This window comes from Leopardus geoffroyi, chromosome B4 (assembly GCF_018350155.1).
Source record: "Leopardus geoffroyi isolate Oge1 chromosome B4, O.geoffroyi_Oge1_pat1.0, whole genome shotgun sequence".
NCBI classification, from domain to species: Eukaryota; Metazoa; Chordata; class Mammalia; order Carnivora; family Felidae; genus Leopardus; species Leopardus geoffroyi.
Window position 1 is genome coordinate 102023854 of NC_059341.1, and position 19113 is coordinate 102042966.

Here is a 19113-nt window from a genome sequence, read left to right on the forward strand (position 1 = left end):
TTTGGGTTAGAAAAATTTTAGAAGGGAAAATAATTGTTTTCTAAAACCAGTGGCTCTCAGATCCTGAATCTGTGATACGTGGTACAAAGACAACCATAGCACAAGAGTGATCGATGCCCCATAGCATGTCTCTTTTCTGCTTACAGGAGAGATCCTTTCCTGTGTCTGTCGTTAGCAGTACTCTGTGGTGTGAAATAAACGATCGAAAGTCATCAGCCTTTTCTTGATCATTTTTTTCTTCACGTCCAGATTCCTCCAAAGGACCTCAACCATCTTCAGGTGTAAATGGAAACACACAGCCCCCTGGCACTGCTGGGCAGCCGCCTGCCTCCGCCATCCCTTCCCCAAGTGCCAGCAAACCCTGGCGCAGCAAGTCCATGAATGTCAAGCACAGCGCCACCTCCACCATGCTGACCGTGAAGCAGCCAAGCCCAGCCACCTCTCCCACACCCTCTGCAGACAGACTGAAGCCGCCTGGGTCAGAAGGGGCCAAAACAGCTCCCTCGGGACAGAAATCCATGCTTGAAAAATTCAAGCTGGTCAATGCCCGGACTGCTTTACGGCCCCCACAGTCTCCCAGTTCAGGACCCAGTGATGGCGGGAAGGATGACGATGCCTTTTCTGAATCTGGTGAAATGGAAGGTTTTAGCAGTGGTCTGAATAGCGGTGGCTCAACCAACAGCAGCCCCAAAGTGTCACCTAAATTAGCTCCTCCAAAAGCTGGAAGCAAAAACCTCAGCAATAAAAAGTCTTTGCTACAGCCAAAGGAAAAAGAGGAAAAGAACAGGGACAAAAATAAAGTTTGCACTGAAAAACCAGTCAAGGACGAGAAGGATCAGGTGACAGAGACGGCTCCAAAAAAGACCTCTAAAATCGCAAGCTTGATCCCAAAGGGTAGCAAGACGACAGCAGCCAAGAAAGAAAGCTTAATCCCCTCTTCCAGCGGCATTCCCAAACCGGGCTCGAAGGTGCCAACAGCAAAGCAAACCATTTCATCTGGCAGTGCCGTGAGCAAAGAGTCAGAAAAATTCAGGACTACCAAGGGAAGCCCTTCCCAGTCCTTACCTAAGCCCGTTACCACTGAAAAAGCAAGCACATCCAATTGCCCTGCTCCTTTGGAAGGAAGGGAAGCCGGCCAAGCTTCTCATGCCGGTTCCTGTGCCGTGCTAGGGGCACAAGGCAGTGGGCAGACTGCGGGGAACGGTGCCGTCCACCTGCCTCAGCAGCAGCAACACAGCCACCCCAACACTGCCACGGTGGCTCCATTCATTTACAGGTAAGGTGGCCCCTGTTGGTCCACAGCTGTCATCTCCTGCAGGCCTTCATGCTCACAGTGTAAGAAACACGGTTACTAGCATTGTGTTTTGCGGTGGTCATTTTGGAACAATGTTTCATCCTGAAGATAAAGGCCTCGAATTTCATCTTTTAAGAAAAACATAACCCGTATTCTCTAGTCCTATTCCGCTTCCTCTTCCCTTCTTCTGCCCTCTTGTCTCCTCTTTTCAAGAACTTGAGGCTTTAGGAAGTTAACTTACTTGTTCTCAAAGGTGAAATGAAACCCAGATGCCATGACTTTTCCCTGTGTCTGTTACCATTTTTATTATCGGTCTTTTAAAACAATTCTCAGTTTTATAACGTTTACAGATAGTTTTCTTTTCACCCTTGGGAGCAAGTACACCCAAATGCCTAAAGGGGCAGACTCTAGAGTCAGACACACGTGGCATTAATGTCCTGCTCTGGCCCGCACCAGCTTTGTGACTTTACGACTCTTCGTCTCATTTTCTTCAACCGTCAAATAGGAATGACAGTATCTACCTTAAAGTGCGGAGAAGAGTAATAGGGAAAATTCCTATGTTTGCTATATATTCTGGAACATTGTAAGTGTTTGTTGAATATTGTTTATAAGATATTGGTTTTCCAGCATACAATTTATATTACTTTTCTCTGGCTAAGCGTTAGTTTCTAGGCACACATAATGATCTATATAATTATTATATTCGTGCTTTATTAATTTGTTCTTGCATTGTACTTATGTGTATTAAAATATGCCAACATGTGCTATATCTTAAAATATTCTATACAGTTATAAAAATGGCATATTTTGCCTATTGTGTGGATTGTCTTAATCAATTAGAAATATGTCAGTCACTGCTTTGCCTCCATTTTTATTCATGGTCTTTTCTGCGAGGAGATGCTTAGGGAGGGATAACGTCTGCCCTTTTGGCAAGTTGGCAGTTCAATAACAGGAAAGATGTTTTCTGAATAGGAGGCAGTACCTGCTATAATTAAGTCAGGGTCAATATTATATAGCTTAATAATGTATTAAATTTATTAAATGTATGGGGTTTTTTTTATGTAAAGAAAGTAATTATGAGGGTTTGTTTTCCTTCAGTGAGAAACCTGAGTGCTTTTCTGGTGCTTTATATACTCGGCGAAGCAAATTTAAAATTACTATATCTCAGCTTCTTTTTCAAGTCTGCTTTTCTGCCTTTAGGAGCAGTAATTCATTTAAAACCTTTGTATTTGGATCAGATGGGACTCAGCTCTAACTCCAGAGTCCCTGTGTGACAAATGAGAATTGAAGATGTCAAAATCATAATCCACATTTCACATATGTGAGAAAAATTATCAAGTGTTAAGTATGTCACACTCAGCACACATGTGCATCTCAAATATATTCTGTAGAAGCATCAGTCATCTCAAATCACCACAAATGAATTTCACAGGAAAGCGTAAATCTAAGCAGAAAGATTGTGCCTGCCAGGTTAGCAAGCATGTTTTTAGAAGTGGCAACAGGCTTTTTTGTTTGTTTGTTTGTTTGTTTGTTTATCATAAAGTATCCAGTGGACACAGATTTGGTCGTTTCCATTTGAAAAATGCAACTCTTGCTATTAAAAAGAGGAAGCAGCACAGCGTGGGGGTTTAAGTATGGATCAGTTGTGTGACCTTGCCACATTCTCCTACCTCTTAGTTTCTGTTTGCCCCTTTTAAAATGGAGATGATAAAACTGAGGTAATACAGCCAAGTAGCTAAGAGTATGGGCTATGAATTCTGCCTGTTCTACCACTGTTCAGAAACAACATCTTGTGTTGGTGAGTAGATGACCCCAGGAGCCAAGTTGGCTGGGTTGAAATCTTGACAATGTCCTTTGTTAGCCATGTGACATTGGGTAATGTATTTAAAGACTCCGAGCCTTGATTTCCTAATCTGTAAAATGGGGCTGATAATAAGAGAAGCTGCCTCCTAAGGCTATTTTGAAGATGAAATGAGTTGATATTTATCCAAGGCTTAGGATAGTTCCCGCCACATAGTGAACAGTCTTCTCCAAATTTCAGTGTATAATCCTGTGAAGTATGGTGGGTAAAAATGTCCGCTCGGGGTGTTTTAAAGATGAAATAAGGCAACCTCATGTAAAGATTTTAGCTCAGATCCAGATTCAGAGTAAATGGCTTATAAACATCACCAATTAGTGGTATTATTATGAATAATATAAGGTAGTTGAAAATAAAACCATCTGATTAGAAAATTTCACGTCATAGTCTGCGTATGAGGCAATAGTTGCTGGAGGTCTCTTATAAATTCAGAATAATTTTTAAATGATAATGTAAATCCCCTCAAGGTAGATCAATCAATATTTAAGCCTTTTAACTGTCAGTGAAAGATATTTATATTACAGAATCATGTTGTTTGGATTAGGTAACCCTTGATTTACTTTTGACTCTGTTGTTCCAGCCCCATGTAAGAATTCTTCCTGCAAAATGCCTGACTTTTCTGGATTGCCAATTGTTTGATTTCAGGCATAATTGACTATTTTATAATGTTCTTGAGTACTTAGTACAAGTCTGTATTTCACAAGATTTATGTTCATTTTCTCATTTAAACTTTATCATCAACAAATGAGGAAAAATGTTATCTCCGTTTCACAAAGATGAAGAATCAGAGATTTCAAATCAGAATAGTAATTGCCATTTAAAGTCACAGGGCTGGTCGGGGTTTGCCTTTGAACTCAAATGTGCTTGGACTAATAGTATCCCCTTCTTTGTTCACCAGTTCTTCCTGCAAGAAATAGTTATTAGAAAGATTCTGGCCAAAAAATGTCCATCACAGATCGCAGAATTCTTAATCAGAACCCATTCATGACAGGAAGTGCCAAATTGCTTTCAAGTTGTGTGTGTGTGTGTATGTGTATAATGTATATAGTTTTGATATTTAAAGATAATTTAATAACTTCTATAAAATGGGAAGATTTATGGCTGAGGGTGATGTTTTTCTCCTTTCTTCACCCTGATTCTAGGTCATGCTAGGCTATTATTACTTCTGGAACTCTAATATATGCTTCATAGTACTCTTTGTTACAAATTGAATGTCAGAGTTCTATAAATATAATGTTGAGTTCTGGAAGTTAATGGATTTCATATTAGTCCTACTTCCTATACAATGCAAGCATGTTCTAAATTAAGTTTTTGTGACTCATTTATCTCTATAGCGTGATAAAAGTAGTTTTCAAGTTAGTATATCTTTATCCATTTAATGAGTGGATATAGCTGAAATCAAAAGTGGAAAATTTTAAGAAAGAATGTTTTAATTTAAAATAAAAAGTTCCCAATATTTAAACCTATTTGAATGGAATAGACTGCCATTGTATTAAGGTGGCGACCAGAGATATTTAAGATTTGGTAGAATGATGAGGCGCCTGGGTGGCTCAGTCAGTTAAGCATCCCACTCCTAATTTTGGCTCAGGTCATGATCTCAGGGTTGTGACATCGATTCCCACATCAGGCTTTGTGCTGGATGTGGACTTTGCTTAAGATTCTCTCTCTCCCTCTACTGCTCATGTGCGCTCTCTCTATATATATATAAAAAGAAAGAAAGGAAGGAAGGAAGGAAGGAAGGAAGGAAGGAAGGAAGAAAGAAAAAGAAAAAGAAAAAGAAAAAGAAAAAGAAAAAGAAAAAGAAAAAGAAAAAGAAAAAAAAAGAAGAGAAATATGGGTGCCTGGGTGGCTCAGTCGGTTAAACCTCCAACTTTGGCTCAGGTCATGATCTCACAGTGAGTGAGTTCAAGCCCTGCATCAGGCTCTCTGCTGTCAGCACAGAGCCCACTTCAGATCTTCTGTCTCCCCTCTCTCTGCCCCTCCCTTGCTCTCTCTCTTTCTCTCTCTCTCAAAAAATAAATAAATGTAACGAAAAATAATAAGTGGTAGAATGACAGGTTGCCATTGTTTAGGTAAAGGGAAAACACCAAATACGTTTTCATTTATGTACTCATCATTCATTTTGCAAATACTATGTATTAAGAACTACAAAGATTTTTTTTAAAATACTTTGAGTTCCAGTGAGGGAAGGAGTCAAACCATAAGAAACTCTTAAATATTGAGAACAAACTGAGGGTTGATAGGGGGTGGGGGAGAGGGGAAATTGACTGATGGGCATTGAGGAGGGCATCTGTTGGAATGAGCACTGGGTGTTGTATGGAAACCAATTTGACAATAAATTACATATATATATTAAAAAAAAGACGTTGCCTTGCCCTCAGGGAGTTCAGTCTATTGGACATAATGATAAAATATAATAAAAATTAAAAATCATTGCTGTTATGGAAGTATATACAAGAAATAATGTAGAAAAGAGTAGAGGTTTGGGATGTGGGATTATTGAGTGGAAAATTCAGAAGAAAATTTGGAAAGAATCCATATTTTACTCTTGATTTTCAATCACTCTCTCCCTGCACATCTTATTTTCAGTTAGCCCTATCGGCTCTTCCCCCCCAAAACATACCCTCAATCAGGCATTTCTTTCCATTTCCACCCCCCTCTCCTGGTCCAAGTCATGTCACCACCAGTACTTACCTAGTTTCCAGTGAGTCTTCCAGATTCCACTTCTGGCCCTTTCCAACAGCATTCTTCACACAGCAGGGGCTCTAACCTCCTAAAAGTGTACGTTATATATGTCATTCCAATTTATGAGACAATCTATTGGATTTTCACTACACTTGAAAACAATGAAACCCAGACACCTTGCCAAGACCTACAAGTCCCTACATAATCTGACCCTCTATCTAACCCACAGGCACACTCATACCATTTCTCCTGTAGGGCACTAAACCCCTGCCTTCGTTCTGTTTCTCAACAAACTAACCTATTCTGCTTTGGTGCCTTTGTCATAGATGATCTCTCTACCTGTGACAATCCTCTTCCAGAGCAAAGCAGGCTACTTCTCATCAGATCTCTGCTTACATGCTACCTCTTCACACAAGCTATCTCCAGCCATCTAATCCAAAGAAACATTCAGTATGCCTTTAGCCAGAATTCTATGACATCATCTTCTTATATTTTATTCATAAAGTTTATTATTATCTGCTATTATTTTTTAAATATTTATTTTGAGAGAGTGAGAGAGAGTGAGAGAGAGAGAGAGAGAGCACACTCAAGCAGGGGAGAGGGGGAGGGAGAGGGAGAGAGACCATCCCAAGCAGGCTCCATGCTGTCAGCACAGAGCCCAATGTGGGGCTCGATCTCACGAACACTGAGATCATGACCTGACCGAAAACAAGAGTTGGACGCTTAACCAACTGAGCCACCCAGGCACCCCTGCTATTATTTTGATAACTTATTAATAAGTATGATTTCATGGCACCTGGTTGGCTCATTCAGTTAAGCATCTGACTTCGGCTCAGGTCACGGTTTGTGAGTTCGAGTCCTGCATGGGATGAGCTCGAGCCCCACTTCCAATGAGCAAGAGCCCTGCTTCAGGTGATCCCCCCTTCTCTTTTTCTCCCTCTCTGCCCCTCGCTCACTTGCTCCCTCTCTCAAAAAAAAAATTCAGCCACTTCCAGCTATATAAATAACAAGCTCATTGATACCAGCTCTTATATTTTTTATTTAGTAGTGTAATGCCCAGAACAGAACCTACCTACCATGGGCACCATGTGAAATTGTTGAATGAAACACCATCAACATGGTTTAGACTCACCTGCTATAGATGAATAGAACAATTAGCAGCAATGTATAATGAAACAGAGAAACTTCTGAAATCTCTTACCTCCTATAAATGAGCTAGATGGTTTAACTGAAATATAAACAGCTTTAAAATATTTAAAGAATGAAATTTCTTCTCTTCAGGACATTCATTCACTTATTTTGTTCTTCTTCCAGTAATTCCCTACTAAAATCTATTATGTATAAAACATGAGGATAGAGTGAAACATGACACATCCCAAATGTCATTTTCTTTCTGTTGTCCACAGTATAGTAGGCAAGAGACTGATTCAAAGATCACTACAAAATGAAGCGAGATGTCTAAAGCTCTCCAACAGCGAACCGGATTTGGTACATTGAGACTTCAAAACATGGAAAATTACTGCTAGGTGTCGGAATCAGAGAAAGTGGCACTTGAACTGGGTTCTGAAAGATAAGTGGGATTTAGGCATGCCGAAATGAGGGGGACAAGGAAGGAATTGCAACACTGAAGGAACCGTATAAACAGGATGAATACCAGATGTGTAGGGCAGTCAGCAAGTAAAATAGATTTCCTGGAAAATGAAGGTTGATTGGAGCCTAATTGTAACAGAAATTATTGAATATCAGGCCCTTAGACTTGTGTGTGTGTGTGTGTGTGTGTGTGTGTGTGTGTGTGTGCGAGAGAGAGAGAGCACAAGTGTGTGAAGCATGATTATGAAAATTGCTGTGTCTTCACTGTGTAAGTTAGATTGTTAATGGAAGACAACAGCATAGGTTAAAATGCTCAATGGCTATATGAGGGAGAAATTTCCTGACTTTTCAGAGGTAGCTTTGTTAAGATTTGAATTAGAGGTCCCAATTACAGGAGGAAAGGAAAGGGAAAGAAGAGCGTCGTTCAGAAAAGAAGCTTTTCATTCTTCTTGTTCTTTCTTGGTATTCTTTCTTGGTTTGACTATATGCCATCTTCTTCAAACTTGTTTTCCTCACCTGGAGTTCAAAAGTTACTACCTTTGCTCTATTTTAAAAAAATGCCTCCCCTCTACCTACATGTCATTTTTCTTACATAGCTTGTGTATTCATCACTTTAGAGCTATAATTCCTCGTGATGGTAAAGACATAAGTCAAATAGTGAAGTAAATAGTCAATTAAAGAGAAAAGAGAGACCTGTACATTTTTCCCAAACCTCAGTCTTTTTAGCAGCCCCCAATAATTTTCAAAAGAGCTATTAACCAGATTCTTAACTTGCTATTTTAAGGTCCACCTTCTTTTCCTTATTTTCTGACCACTTGTAGTAAATGCCAAGAAAACAGTGCATTGGATATAAAGCAAACATCTTAAGGCAAAGGGAGTAGAATCAGGAGTGGGGGTCGTTTGCACTTGCATGCACATTTGTGCACACACACACACACGCACTCACGCAGAAAGAACCCAACACATAGATAAGGCAAGACACTGTTATACAGAGAAGAAAACCATCATGCATCTTAAACCTATGAATTAAATATAGGAGGAGACCCTCTATACACACTTGAATTGTAAAATTAGGTCAGTAAAGTCTGAATGTAGAGGTTTCGTTTTTTTTTTTTTTTTTTTCTTCACAAAATGTATCTTATACGACAGCATCATGGGTTCTCAGGAGACATTTTTGTTGTAGCCAGTTTTTGTGAGAGTTCAGATTTGCCTAGGAAGTGACAAGAAAAACTGACACTTGAATATACTATGTTCTGAAAGGTAAAGAATGCAAAACGTTAATTTTGAAAATGCTTACGCACATGGTTTTAAGTTTGGCTAATTTGTTGAACCAGTAAACTGAGTAGGAGGAGCTGTGAGTATACCAAGATTGAAATGGAGAGCAGATAACCATCATGCAGAAAAAGCTTTTGTAAGCCCTGCAGCTACTATTACAGATTATGCTGCAATTGTGGTTTTATGTGAACTGGGCATAATTGGTCATCAGTACAAAGTGCAGCTTATTGAATGCCGGCCTTGAGAGCTTGTCTTTTGCTAGGTTTGAGATATATATGTGCATCGGGTAGCAGTTTAAACTCCTTCGCACAGCAGTATTTTTAAGATGGAATATAGAGACACCACTAGAAGAGGGCCTGTTGTGTGGGATAGTGCTAGGAGCTGGCATTCTCTCAGCGGAGAAGCTTCATCAAATACCTTCTGTAGTTGGCTTACGAGGTTTGCTGCCAGATTGCCCAATCAAACCACTGCTGTTTCTTCTTTCTATATTTTATTTGCTCTTGGAAAAATGTTAAGCTTACAGAAAATTTGCAAGAATAGTACAAAGAACTCCCATACATACTTCACTCACGGCAGCCAGAGACTTTTTCAAGTTTCACTGATTGTCCCAGAGATACCCTTTGACCAATTCAGGATGACTGTTGCACCAAGTTGGCATTTCTGCCTATTTTCCCTCAATCTGGAGCAGTTCTTTGATCTTTGCTTGACTTGCATGTTGCTGATGTGGTGAAAACAAGCATTTGTAGACTGTTTCTTAATTTGGGCTTGTCTGATATTTGCTTATCACTAGATGTGTATTATATATTTTTATTCAGAATGCCACAGAAGTGATGCTGTGGTCTTCCCATCGCATCCTATCAGATAGCAACAACACTGATACTTCCTATTTTGGTGATGTGAAATTTAACCCCTCGATTAAGATAATTTTGCCATAGTTTTTCACTCTATAGAGTTTTCCCCGTTTGTATTCAATGAGTATTTTTGTGGAAAGGTATCTTGAGACTCTTTGTAAAAATTCTGTTCCTGGATCTTCTTTTGCCTCTAGGATTCAGCATCCATTGAGATTTTTTTTCCATAAATTAATATTTTAGTTGAGTGGAGGTCAAATGACTTCTAATCCTATCATTCCTTCCACATTTCTGCCTTGGGTTTCTTTATTAAGAGACGCCCCTTCTCCTTTGCCTTTTCCTTCTCCCTCCCCCTCTTCCCCTCTCTTCAAATTGTATGGATTAATGGATTCCCATTGTATTAAGTGGATTTAACCCATTGATATGACTATTTTAATGCTTAAATTTTCTCAGGTTTCACTACTGGGATCCCCTTCAAGCTGGCTTCTGCCCCATGATTCTTTGAGAACTTTATTTCTTTTCAGCTCCAGGTGTTCAGGCTCATCTTGTACTCTCCCTATCTCTTGGCTGCAGCTTTTACTAAGGAGTCCTGGTTTCTTTTTGTAGACAGTGATATTTAGAAACCAAGATCTCACTGCTCCCTGGTTTCCTAAATGGTAAAATATATGTAGGTACACACACACACACACACACACACACACACACACACTCTTATATCATTATTTATCTCAGTGTCTGTGAGCTATCTATGATATATATACACACAGACAGATAGTCCTCCACTTAAAATGGAGTGAAAGCAAATACACACTGAGCAGAAACCATACTTTTGAATTTGGTTTTTGCCGGGGCTAGTGATATGCAGCACTGTCCTCTCTCGTGATGCCCGTCAGCAGGCGGAGCCTCAGCTCAGTCAGCCGGCAATCACAAGAGTCAGCAACCAATGCGTTGACAACCGTTGTGTCTCCATACGACTGCTCTGCTTTTCATTTTAAGTACAGTATGCAATAAATTACATGAGGTATTCAGCATTTTATTGTAAAATAGGCTTTGTATGAGATGGTTTTGCCCAACCGTAGGTTAATGCACGTGTTTTGAACGCATTTAAAGTAGACTAGGCTAAGCTATGATGGTAGGTCAGTTAGGTATATTAGATTCCTTTTCAACATACAATATTTTCAACTTACAATGGGTTTATAGGAATGTAACCTCTTCATAAATTAAGGACAATATATAGATATGTATGCAATTACATAATACATAATTTATGTGTATGTATATACACACACACATACATACATAGTTCCTTTCCATACTTGTATTTCCTTTTGTTAACTGAGAAACTTGGCTCACATTATTCTCCATATATCTTCTTATTTGCTCCACCCATCCTGAAATAACAAATTTCCCATCCACGCTTAATACTCTTCTTCCTGACTCATTTCTGTCCTTGGCCCTAGGTGTCACCTGTCTGCCTTCCCAACAGGAAGGAAAGAAGAGAGCAAAACCATGGTGGTTTTAGAAAGATATTTACTTTTCTTTGCCCTTGTTTGATTTATAAATCAAACTATTAGACTATTAATGTTGCTGTCTCAACCCAGCTGTATTTGTGCTTACATGTGTGACTATATCCATATTAAGATGAATCCAGGGGAGGATATATTTTAATATAAATTAATGAGCAAACACTCATATTTATGATATTTGAAATTTCCAATTGATAGTATCTAGGACTTACTGCTGAAGTCCTTTGAGTGGTATATATAATAGCTTCTTTTTTTGTAAGAGTACAAATTTAAGGTAGTAAAGAGTAAAGACTAATATTTAAGGTAGATCAGTAGCTATTGTCATTTTCAAATACTGTGTGTTATTCACTTAGTGACTGAAGTATCTGTCAGCTAAGGAGACCCCAAGTGTACTAAAATAGTGTCCAGAGGCATTTGAATGGTGTTAAACTGGAGGGTAGTGGTTAATAGAACAGTGTTTAGAGGTAGCCAGGGTCACATATGGGATAACTATCTACCAGCTTGTTATATAAGGCAAATTATTAAACCTCTAGAAGCCTGAATCTATGTACAGCACCTATATTATAGGTGTCTTAATCTGTTTAGGCTGCTGTCACAAAAATAGACCTGGTGGCTTAAACAGCAACCATTTATTTCTCGTGGTTCTGGAAGTGGGGAAGTCTAAAATCAAAGTGCTGGAATTTCCAAGTCTGGTGAGAGCCTGCTTCCTGGTTCACACATGACCATTTTCTCACTCTGCCCTCTCATGACAGAAGGGGTGAGGGAGTTCTCTGGGGTCTCTTTTAAAACAACACTAATCCCAGGCATGAACGTTCCACTCTCAACACCTAATCAGCCCAAAAAGCCTCCACCTCCTAATACCATCATATTGGAGATTAGTTTTCAATGTAAGGATTTGGGGGAGGAAACAGACATTCATTCCATAACAATAGGATTGTTGGGACATTTAAGTGAAATGCCATCAGTAAAATACCAGGCATAGTATTTGGCACATGGTAAGTGCACAGAAACAGGAAATCGCTTTTGTGTTAATCATCAGTGAACTCTACATTTTTCACCGCCACCACTCTTAGTAAGAGATACTAACCCTGAGAGCCTGGCTTGTTAATACTCTAATATGGTGTTTTTGCAATGCTATATTTGACAGTTTCAGTAGGTACTTGCAACGTGTTGGCCATGTTGTAAATACACAGTAATTAGTCTGCACAATTCAGGTCTTTTAAATATTTTACAGGAACATCATGACACTTTTTTTTTTCCTTTTTCCAATCAGAATGAGGAAAATGTAGTATCAGTTTATGTAGGAACAGTGAATGATGCCACTGCATTATTCACTGTGTCTGTCAAAATGAACCCTTTGATTGGAGAACAGTATTGATTCTGAAGTCTTCATAAATTGTTTCATGAATCAACCCCAAGCCCTTTTATTTTATCAGAGTGAAACATGCACAAAAAGAGAGGACATGTTGGGAGTCTTCAGAGATTTAACTGAACTTCTTTGATCATTTGTATAAAAGTTAAATCTTTACCAGTTAGCAGTGATTGCCCCTCTGGAGACTAGAGTTAAAATTTGAATCCACTCTAAAATACAATGAGTGGAAATCTGGAGAAATGGATGGTTTGTAACATATGTAGACCAGAGACCTAGATCCATTTACATGCATATATGAAACGAGATGTCTTGTAGGTCCTTTTTATAAATTATTTAAAATTTAACCCTTTCCCTGTTCCTTTCCTTGATCAATCTGCTTCCCTATTGTTGATAATATAGGTAATACCATGGAAAATACACCAAAGAACTTGAAAATAAGGTAAATAAGATTGTATCCTGTCGGGGCGCCTGGGTGGCTCAGTCGGTTAAATGTCCGACTTTGGCTCAGGTCATGATCTCATGGTTCGTGAATTTGAGCCCCTCATTGGGCTCTGTGCTGACAGCTCAGAGTCTGGAGCCTACTTCAGATTCTGTGTCTCCCTCTCTCTCTGTTCCTCCCCTGCTCACACCATGTCTCTCACTCTCTCTCAAAAATAAATAGGATTAAAAAAAAATCACCTCCTGTAAATTAAAATAAAAAAGATAATAAAGCGGGAATCAGCCAGAAATACACACTGACAGATTTTTAAAAACCAAAATAAAATGAAATGTTCTAATAGATCACTGAGCTGTCAGAAGTGTGCATACTTGGGGCGCCTGGGTGGCGCAGTCGGTTAAGCGTCCGACTTCAGCCAGGTCACGATCTCGCGGTCCGTGAGTTCGAGCCCCGCGTCGGGCTCTGGGCTGATGGCTCAGAGCCTGGAGCCTGTTTCCGATTCTGTGTCTCCCTTTCTCTCTGCCCCTCCCCCGTTCATGCTCTGTCTTTCTCTGTCCCAAAAATAAATAAACGTTGAAAAAAAAATTAAAAAAAAAAAAAAAGAAGTGTGCATACTTAAAAATATATGTTTGTTTATTTATTTATTTATTTATTTATTTATTTATTTATTTATTTATTTTTGAGAGAAAGCAAGCACACATGAGCAGGGAAGGCATAGAAGGAGGGAGGGAGAAAATCCCAGCCAGGCTCCTCACTGTCAGCACAGAGCCTGACATGGGGCTCAATTCCATGAACTGTGAGATCATGACCTGAGCGAAAATCAAGAGTCAGACGCTCAACTGACTGAGCCACCCAGGTGCCCCTAGTAGTGTGCATACTTTTTATAAGAGCCTCAGATAATAGGGCCTGAAGACAGCTGATGGGATTGAGTACCAAGTCTCATACGCTGAGGAAGATAGCTACCGTCAGCTCCTGAGCAACTTTTTAAGATCTGTTTATTCAGAGCAAAGCAGAATTTCTACTCTCAAAACACATTCAAAATACATTTTTACTTGATACAGATTTTTCTAGAACCTTTGTAACTAGCATGATCACATGCATTCAGGCTCCGGTAACAGCTACTGATCTTGTTCTCGTAAGAACCAATTGGCATTGGGCTATAGCCAGCCATCAAAGTGAACTACTTCATGTGACTCAGCTTCTGAGAGATCAGTCTATGAATACTGAGTCTGCAGGACTATAGGCCAATCCTGGCTCACAGCCAGTTCACCAAGGCACCCTGCCTTTCTGAGGCTTCTTGGCAGACAGCCAGTAAAGTTTCCCTGGGGTCTCCAATCTCATTACATACTCTCCATTTAAACCTCTTCAGCAAGTAATAAATATCCTTAGAAAACTTCAGCGGATTTTAACCCTTCATTCAGGGACAGCAGGCTAAGGAACAGGTCAGGGAGGTGCAGTGGCCCACAAGAAATAAGCCCAAGTAGAAGAACCGACTGTAGTGGGCTTTAGCATTGAGGAAGGTGGGGCTATCAAAAGACAGGGGATATAGGAGAACCTGGAGGCCAGAGAAGAAAAGAAATGAACTACGATTATTAGTAATAATAACACTTGAATTCAAATTACTTTGGAAGGCACATATTTTTCTTTCATACATGAGCAAACTGAGGTTTAGGGAGGCTAAGTAACTTAGCAAGGTCACATGAGTTAATAACTAGTTAGAGACCCAAGTTTTACATTGCATATACCATTATACCATGCTTCCCTCCATATGCTGTACTCTATTTTATGATGATGGCTAATAAGATTTATTCATTTATTTATCTAATATTTTCTCAGTGCAATACATTGCAAGACCAAGGCTAGGCGTTGGGGTACAACAGCAAGCTTAAACTTGGGCAGTGGAGTCTAGTTTGGGAGATAAACATTGATCAAATAATTAGATTTTGCATTGGAAGTGTACGAAGTACTGTCAAGATAGATACAGAGAGTAGATAATTACTTACAATTTGGGACTTTACCTGAAAATTAGAGATGGTTCTTTAAGAGTTACTTGAACTGAAGGGAGAGACTTAATTGGATGAAGAGAGAAGGAAAGTAATGGAGTGTAAAAGCCCGGTTGAGGCAGGGGGCTATGAGAAGTGGGTAGAAAATTCATGTGACCACAGAGACGAGAGATAAGAAGACTCACATGCAAGATGGTACTGGAGAGGCAGACAGAGATCAGACCACACAAAGCCACCTTATAGTTTCCCTAAAGGTTTCATCCAGGATACCATGAACAAGGGACATTACAAGTTTAGATTACAACAAAAGATTACAAGTTTAATTCTGTACATGATAGATTTGAGATATCTTTGTGACAACTAAGAAGTAATGTCAATTGAATAGCTGTGCTATACATCTGGAATTCAGTGGAAAGTGCTGGGTTAGAGCTAGAATATGGAATTCATGTGTAGCTAGGTAATCATGAATACAGTGAATGTGCTTGAGATCATCTAAAGAGACTACAATGAAAACTGGAAAAAGCTTAAGATACTGCTTTGAGGAACCCACAGTTTTGCCCTCTGTATCCCCTTCTTTCACTACCCAGAACCACATTTAATGATTGGGTAAAAGAGAGCAAAAGAGGGGGAAAGTGGCATCCAGAGAGAATGGGGAACAAACTGGAAAGTTTTTGTCATAGAAGCCAGGGTAGGATGACTTCACGAAAGGAATGATGGTCTGCTGTTCTAAATGCTGCCAAGACATCAAGGAAGGTAAAGACTAAAAGGTGTTGATTTTAGCAACGTTGAGGTCTTTACTGGCCTTTATGTTATGTCCTTTCACTTGAACGGTATATCCTCTTTCTTAATTTTGCCATGCTTTTTATATTCAGTTTCAAGTTAGAATAAAATAAGGACAGTCTGCTAGAAATCAACAGAGGCCATTTATATGAATTCTCACTTAGCTCTTTCTTTTGTGTATTAATTCCTATATATACACATTAGTCCATACATATAGCATAATGTTTTCCACGATTTCTTAAAATCCTAATGAGCTTTTCAGAGTTTCTGGATATGTCATTTCATATAAAGTATTGTGGATATCAGTGATTACACTTTATTTTCTCTCAAACAACATGAGGACTTAGAATAAAAGTAACATATTAATTAAACTTTGATTCAGGGGTACCTGGGTAGCTCACATGGTTAAGTGTCTGACTTTTTTTTTTTTTTTTTTTTTCGGCTCAGGTCATAATCTCACTGTCCTTAAGTTGCAGCCCTGAATCAGGCTGTGTGTTGACACTGCAGAGTTGGTTTGGGATTCTCTGTTTCCCTCTGGCTGCGCCCCTCCCCCCTGCTTGCATAGATGCACATTCTCTCTCTCAAAAATAAATAAATAATACATAAATAAATAAATTTTAAAGAAATTGATTCAGAAAAAAAAAAGCATACTGAATTCCTCTTTCACATATTTTGAATATTCTGTATAGTTTTTAAAAGTGAGAAATATTTAGTGGTCACTCACCATGGTCCAAACCCAGTAATACAAATGGGACTTCAAGGTTGCCTCCTCCTGTATCTTAGTTCATCCTCTAGTTTTTGTTTTTTTTTAAGATGTGGTTGTTTGGATCAAATATATGTGGATTTTGAAGCTGCATCAGGAAAGATCATGCCTCTTAAAACATTTGCTTGTGCATAAAAGAAGTAATGCATGAAGATTAGAATATCAAAATATATGCAGTCCATCTGTTGTGTACTTTCATCTGATGAGACCTACTCTCTACATGTTAATCACACACACAAATACATAGCCGCGCACATATACACACACAAATATAAAACATAAGGTAGATGAAATTTTAATAATGAGAATTTGGTTCTGATTGACTTTGGCTTTTCTGAAATTAAGACATTATAGCGATGTTTACGGCTCAGAACAAATTCAACATTAATTTTTTACTTATACTTTCTGTTTTAGGATATATTTTCTAGAATTTTCATGAAAAAAAAAACTATAGGGATGCTTTCAGTATTTGTATTCATTATTCTCACAAGAGTGCAATTTAGCCAGACTTTATCTAAAACTGCAGAAAAAGTTGGATCTTTTCAAGTTTTGTGCTTCCCCCCAAATGTAACTGTTGGTAATTACAGGCTTTCAAATGTAGAAAAGGCTAAGAAATATGATTTAATATCTCACTCCTACTTGGGTTGTATATGAAAATAAGGATTTTCTCTTACAGATAGTTTAGGAATGTCGTCGTCATAAGGAAGTGCTTACTTACCTTAATAGAAAACTTGACTTCTGCTTGTACTACAACAATAGAAACGTTGACTTCTGCTTGTACTAGGGAATTTTGAGTCACTGATGACAGCAATTGCTATTTGTTTCTGTCTTTTTGGTTAATTTCAGATCACATTCAGAAAACGAAGGCACCTCTTTACCATCTGCTGACTCCTGTACCAGTCCGACTAAGATGGATGTATCATATAATAAAACTGCTAAGCAGTGCCTAGAGGAGATATCTGGTAAGTGACCTGACTGATGGGTAGGACAGACCTCAGAATTTTTGCAATCTCTCCATAAGTCTTTTTAATAAAAGTCCTATCTGTGCCGTACTGTTTTTTCTTAAGCATAAATGGACTGTGTGCATCTTATGCATCAGAGATTCTTAGATATCTGTCTACTTTGCTCAGGGTGATCTCTTTGTTGTTCTGTGAAGAATTTTGTGAAGAATGGTAGGGCTTTTAGAGGCTGAGGTCTTCAAGTCATTGTTGCCCTCAGTCAAGTTCAATATAATCATAGAAAACCTGGGGAAGCTTCATTGTTAATAAGACAGCCCTTGAATATATTTGGAGATTTTAAAATATGTTAAGGGTCAGATGTCAGTACAAATGTTCCATGGCCAATCCCATCCTGTTCTGTCTTCAGTTCTCTACTATTTAGAACATTCCTACACAATGGCTCCAAATGTGTATTTAGGAAAAATTCTAATTATGGAAATATTTCATTACATATAAATAATGTAAGGAAAAAACATATATACAATTTGTTAGGTTTGTAAGTATATAAAACCAGCTTCTCTGCTTTAGTCCAGTGTGTTTTTATAGGACCCAAATGAGTGTAGGCATATATGGAAGACCTTTGGTGTAATTAGATTATATATATTATATATATAATATATATTAATTAATACTTATATATAAAAATCTGTCTTCATGAACAACTAAAGAATTTTTTAGAAAAACATACTAAGGGGAAAGAGAGTTTGAGGATAGTTTTTCTAATTCTAAGAGTAAGAATTCATAGAAGTAGAGGTATTCTCTTATTCCAATAAGTTTCTGGTCAGCCTTTATATTTTCTGAAGAAAAAAAAATGAAAGAACTATTTAATTTTTTAAAAAATTGCTCTAGTGCTCGAAAGATTCAAAATATTGTCCTGAAGTTCATGAAAATAAACATATTACAAATTTGGGGGTTAAAGAGCTTCTTTGGCAGAAGCTCTTTGGCAGATTTGAACACTGTGGCAGGCATTAGCCATTCCTGCAATATCCACTAGGAGATATTGATCCCGTTGACAACACAACATTATGAGGGTTCCTTTGGAATCATCAGTGGTATCATCAGGCATCAGAGGTTTTGTGTGAAGATTGCAATGGGCCAGTTCCGGGTAGAGGTAGATATGGTAATGCTAAGACATAGCTATTGGGATTGTATTTACAGAATTTTCAAGTACTTGGGGGAAGTTTTGGCTTTCCCATAGCTCCAGATAGTCTCATAATGAGAATGATGATGCATATCTGTATTGTGACTAGATATTTTTAAAACCTGGTGTGGCATGGAGATGCATATACTTCACACATTTCTTTATTCATGAATGTCTTCAGTTATGTATCAGTATGCCTATGAAATACCAGAGCTCAAATATGTAGGATAAAATGCTTTTATACAGTTTGAATTTTAGGTTTTATGGGAATTTCACAAAGGAACATCGTTTCTTTGAATTTAATATATCACTGAGTATCTGTTTAAATAAATAATCCACATGTGAATTTTTCCTCCAGTTCCTTACTCTGTCCATCATTTGATCATTTCTTTCACATTTTTAGTTGATATTTCCATTTAACGTTCTGATGTTTTTAAATATAACACTTGAAAGTGGGGGGCACCTGGGTGGCTCAGTCGGTTGAGTGTCAACTCTTGATTTAGGCTCACGTCATGATCTCAAGGTCGTGAGATTGAGCCCTGTG

At 38.5% G+C, this 19113-nt stretch overlaps 1 protein-coding gene across 11 annotated transcripts in view; it reads left to right on the plus strand.

Moving 5' to 3' along the window:
- Positions 1 to 19113, plus strand: part of NAV3 (neuron navigator 3) — an 832957-nt gene that overhangs the window by 635353 nt on the left and 178491 nt on the right. For all 11 annotated transcript variants that reach the window (XM_045463549.1, XM_045463554.1, XM_045463556.1 and 8 more), the window contains 2 exons: positions 250 to 1276; positions 17277 to 17392. In XM_045463549.1, coding sequence (XP_045319505.1) covers positions 250 to 1276; positions 17277 to 17392 — 1143 coding nt within the window. The remainder of the gene's footprint in view (positions 1 to 249; positions 1277 to 17276; positions 17393 to 19113) is intronic.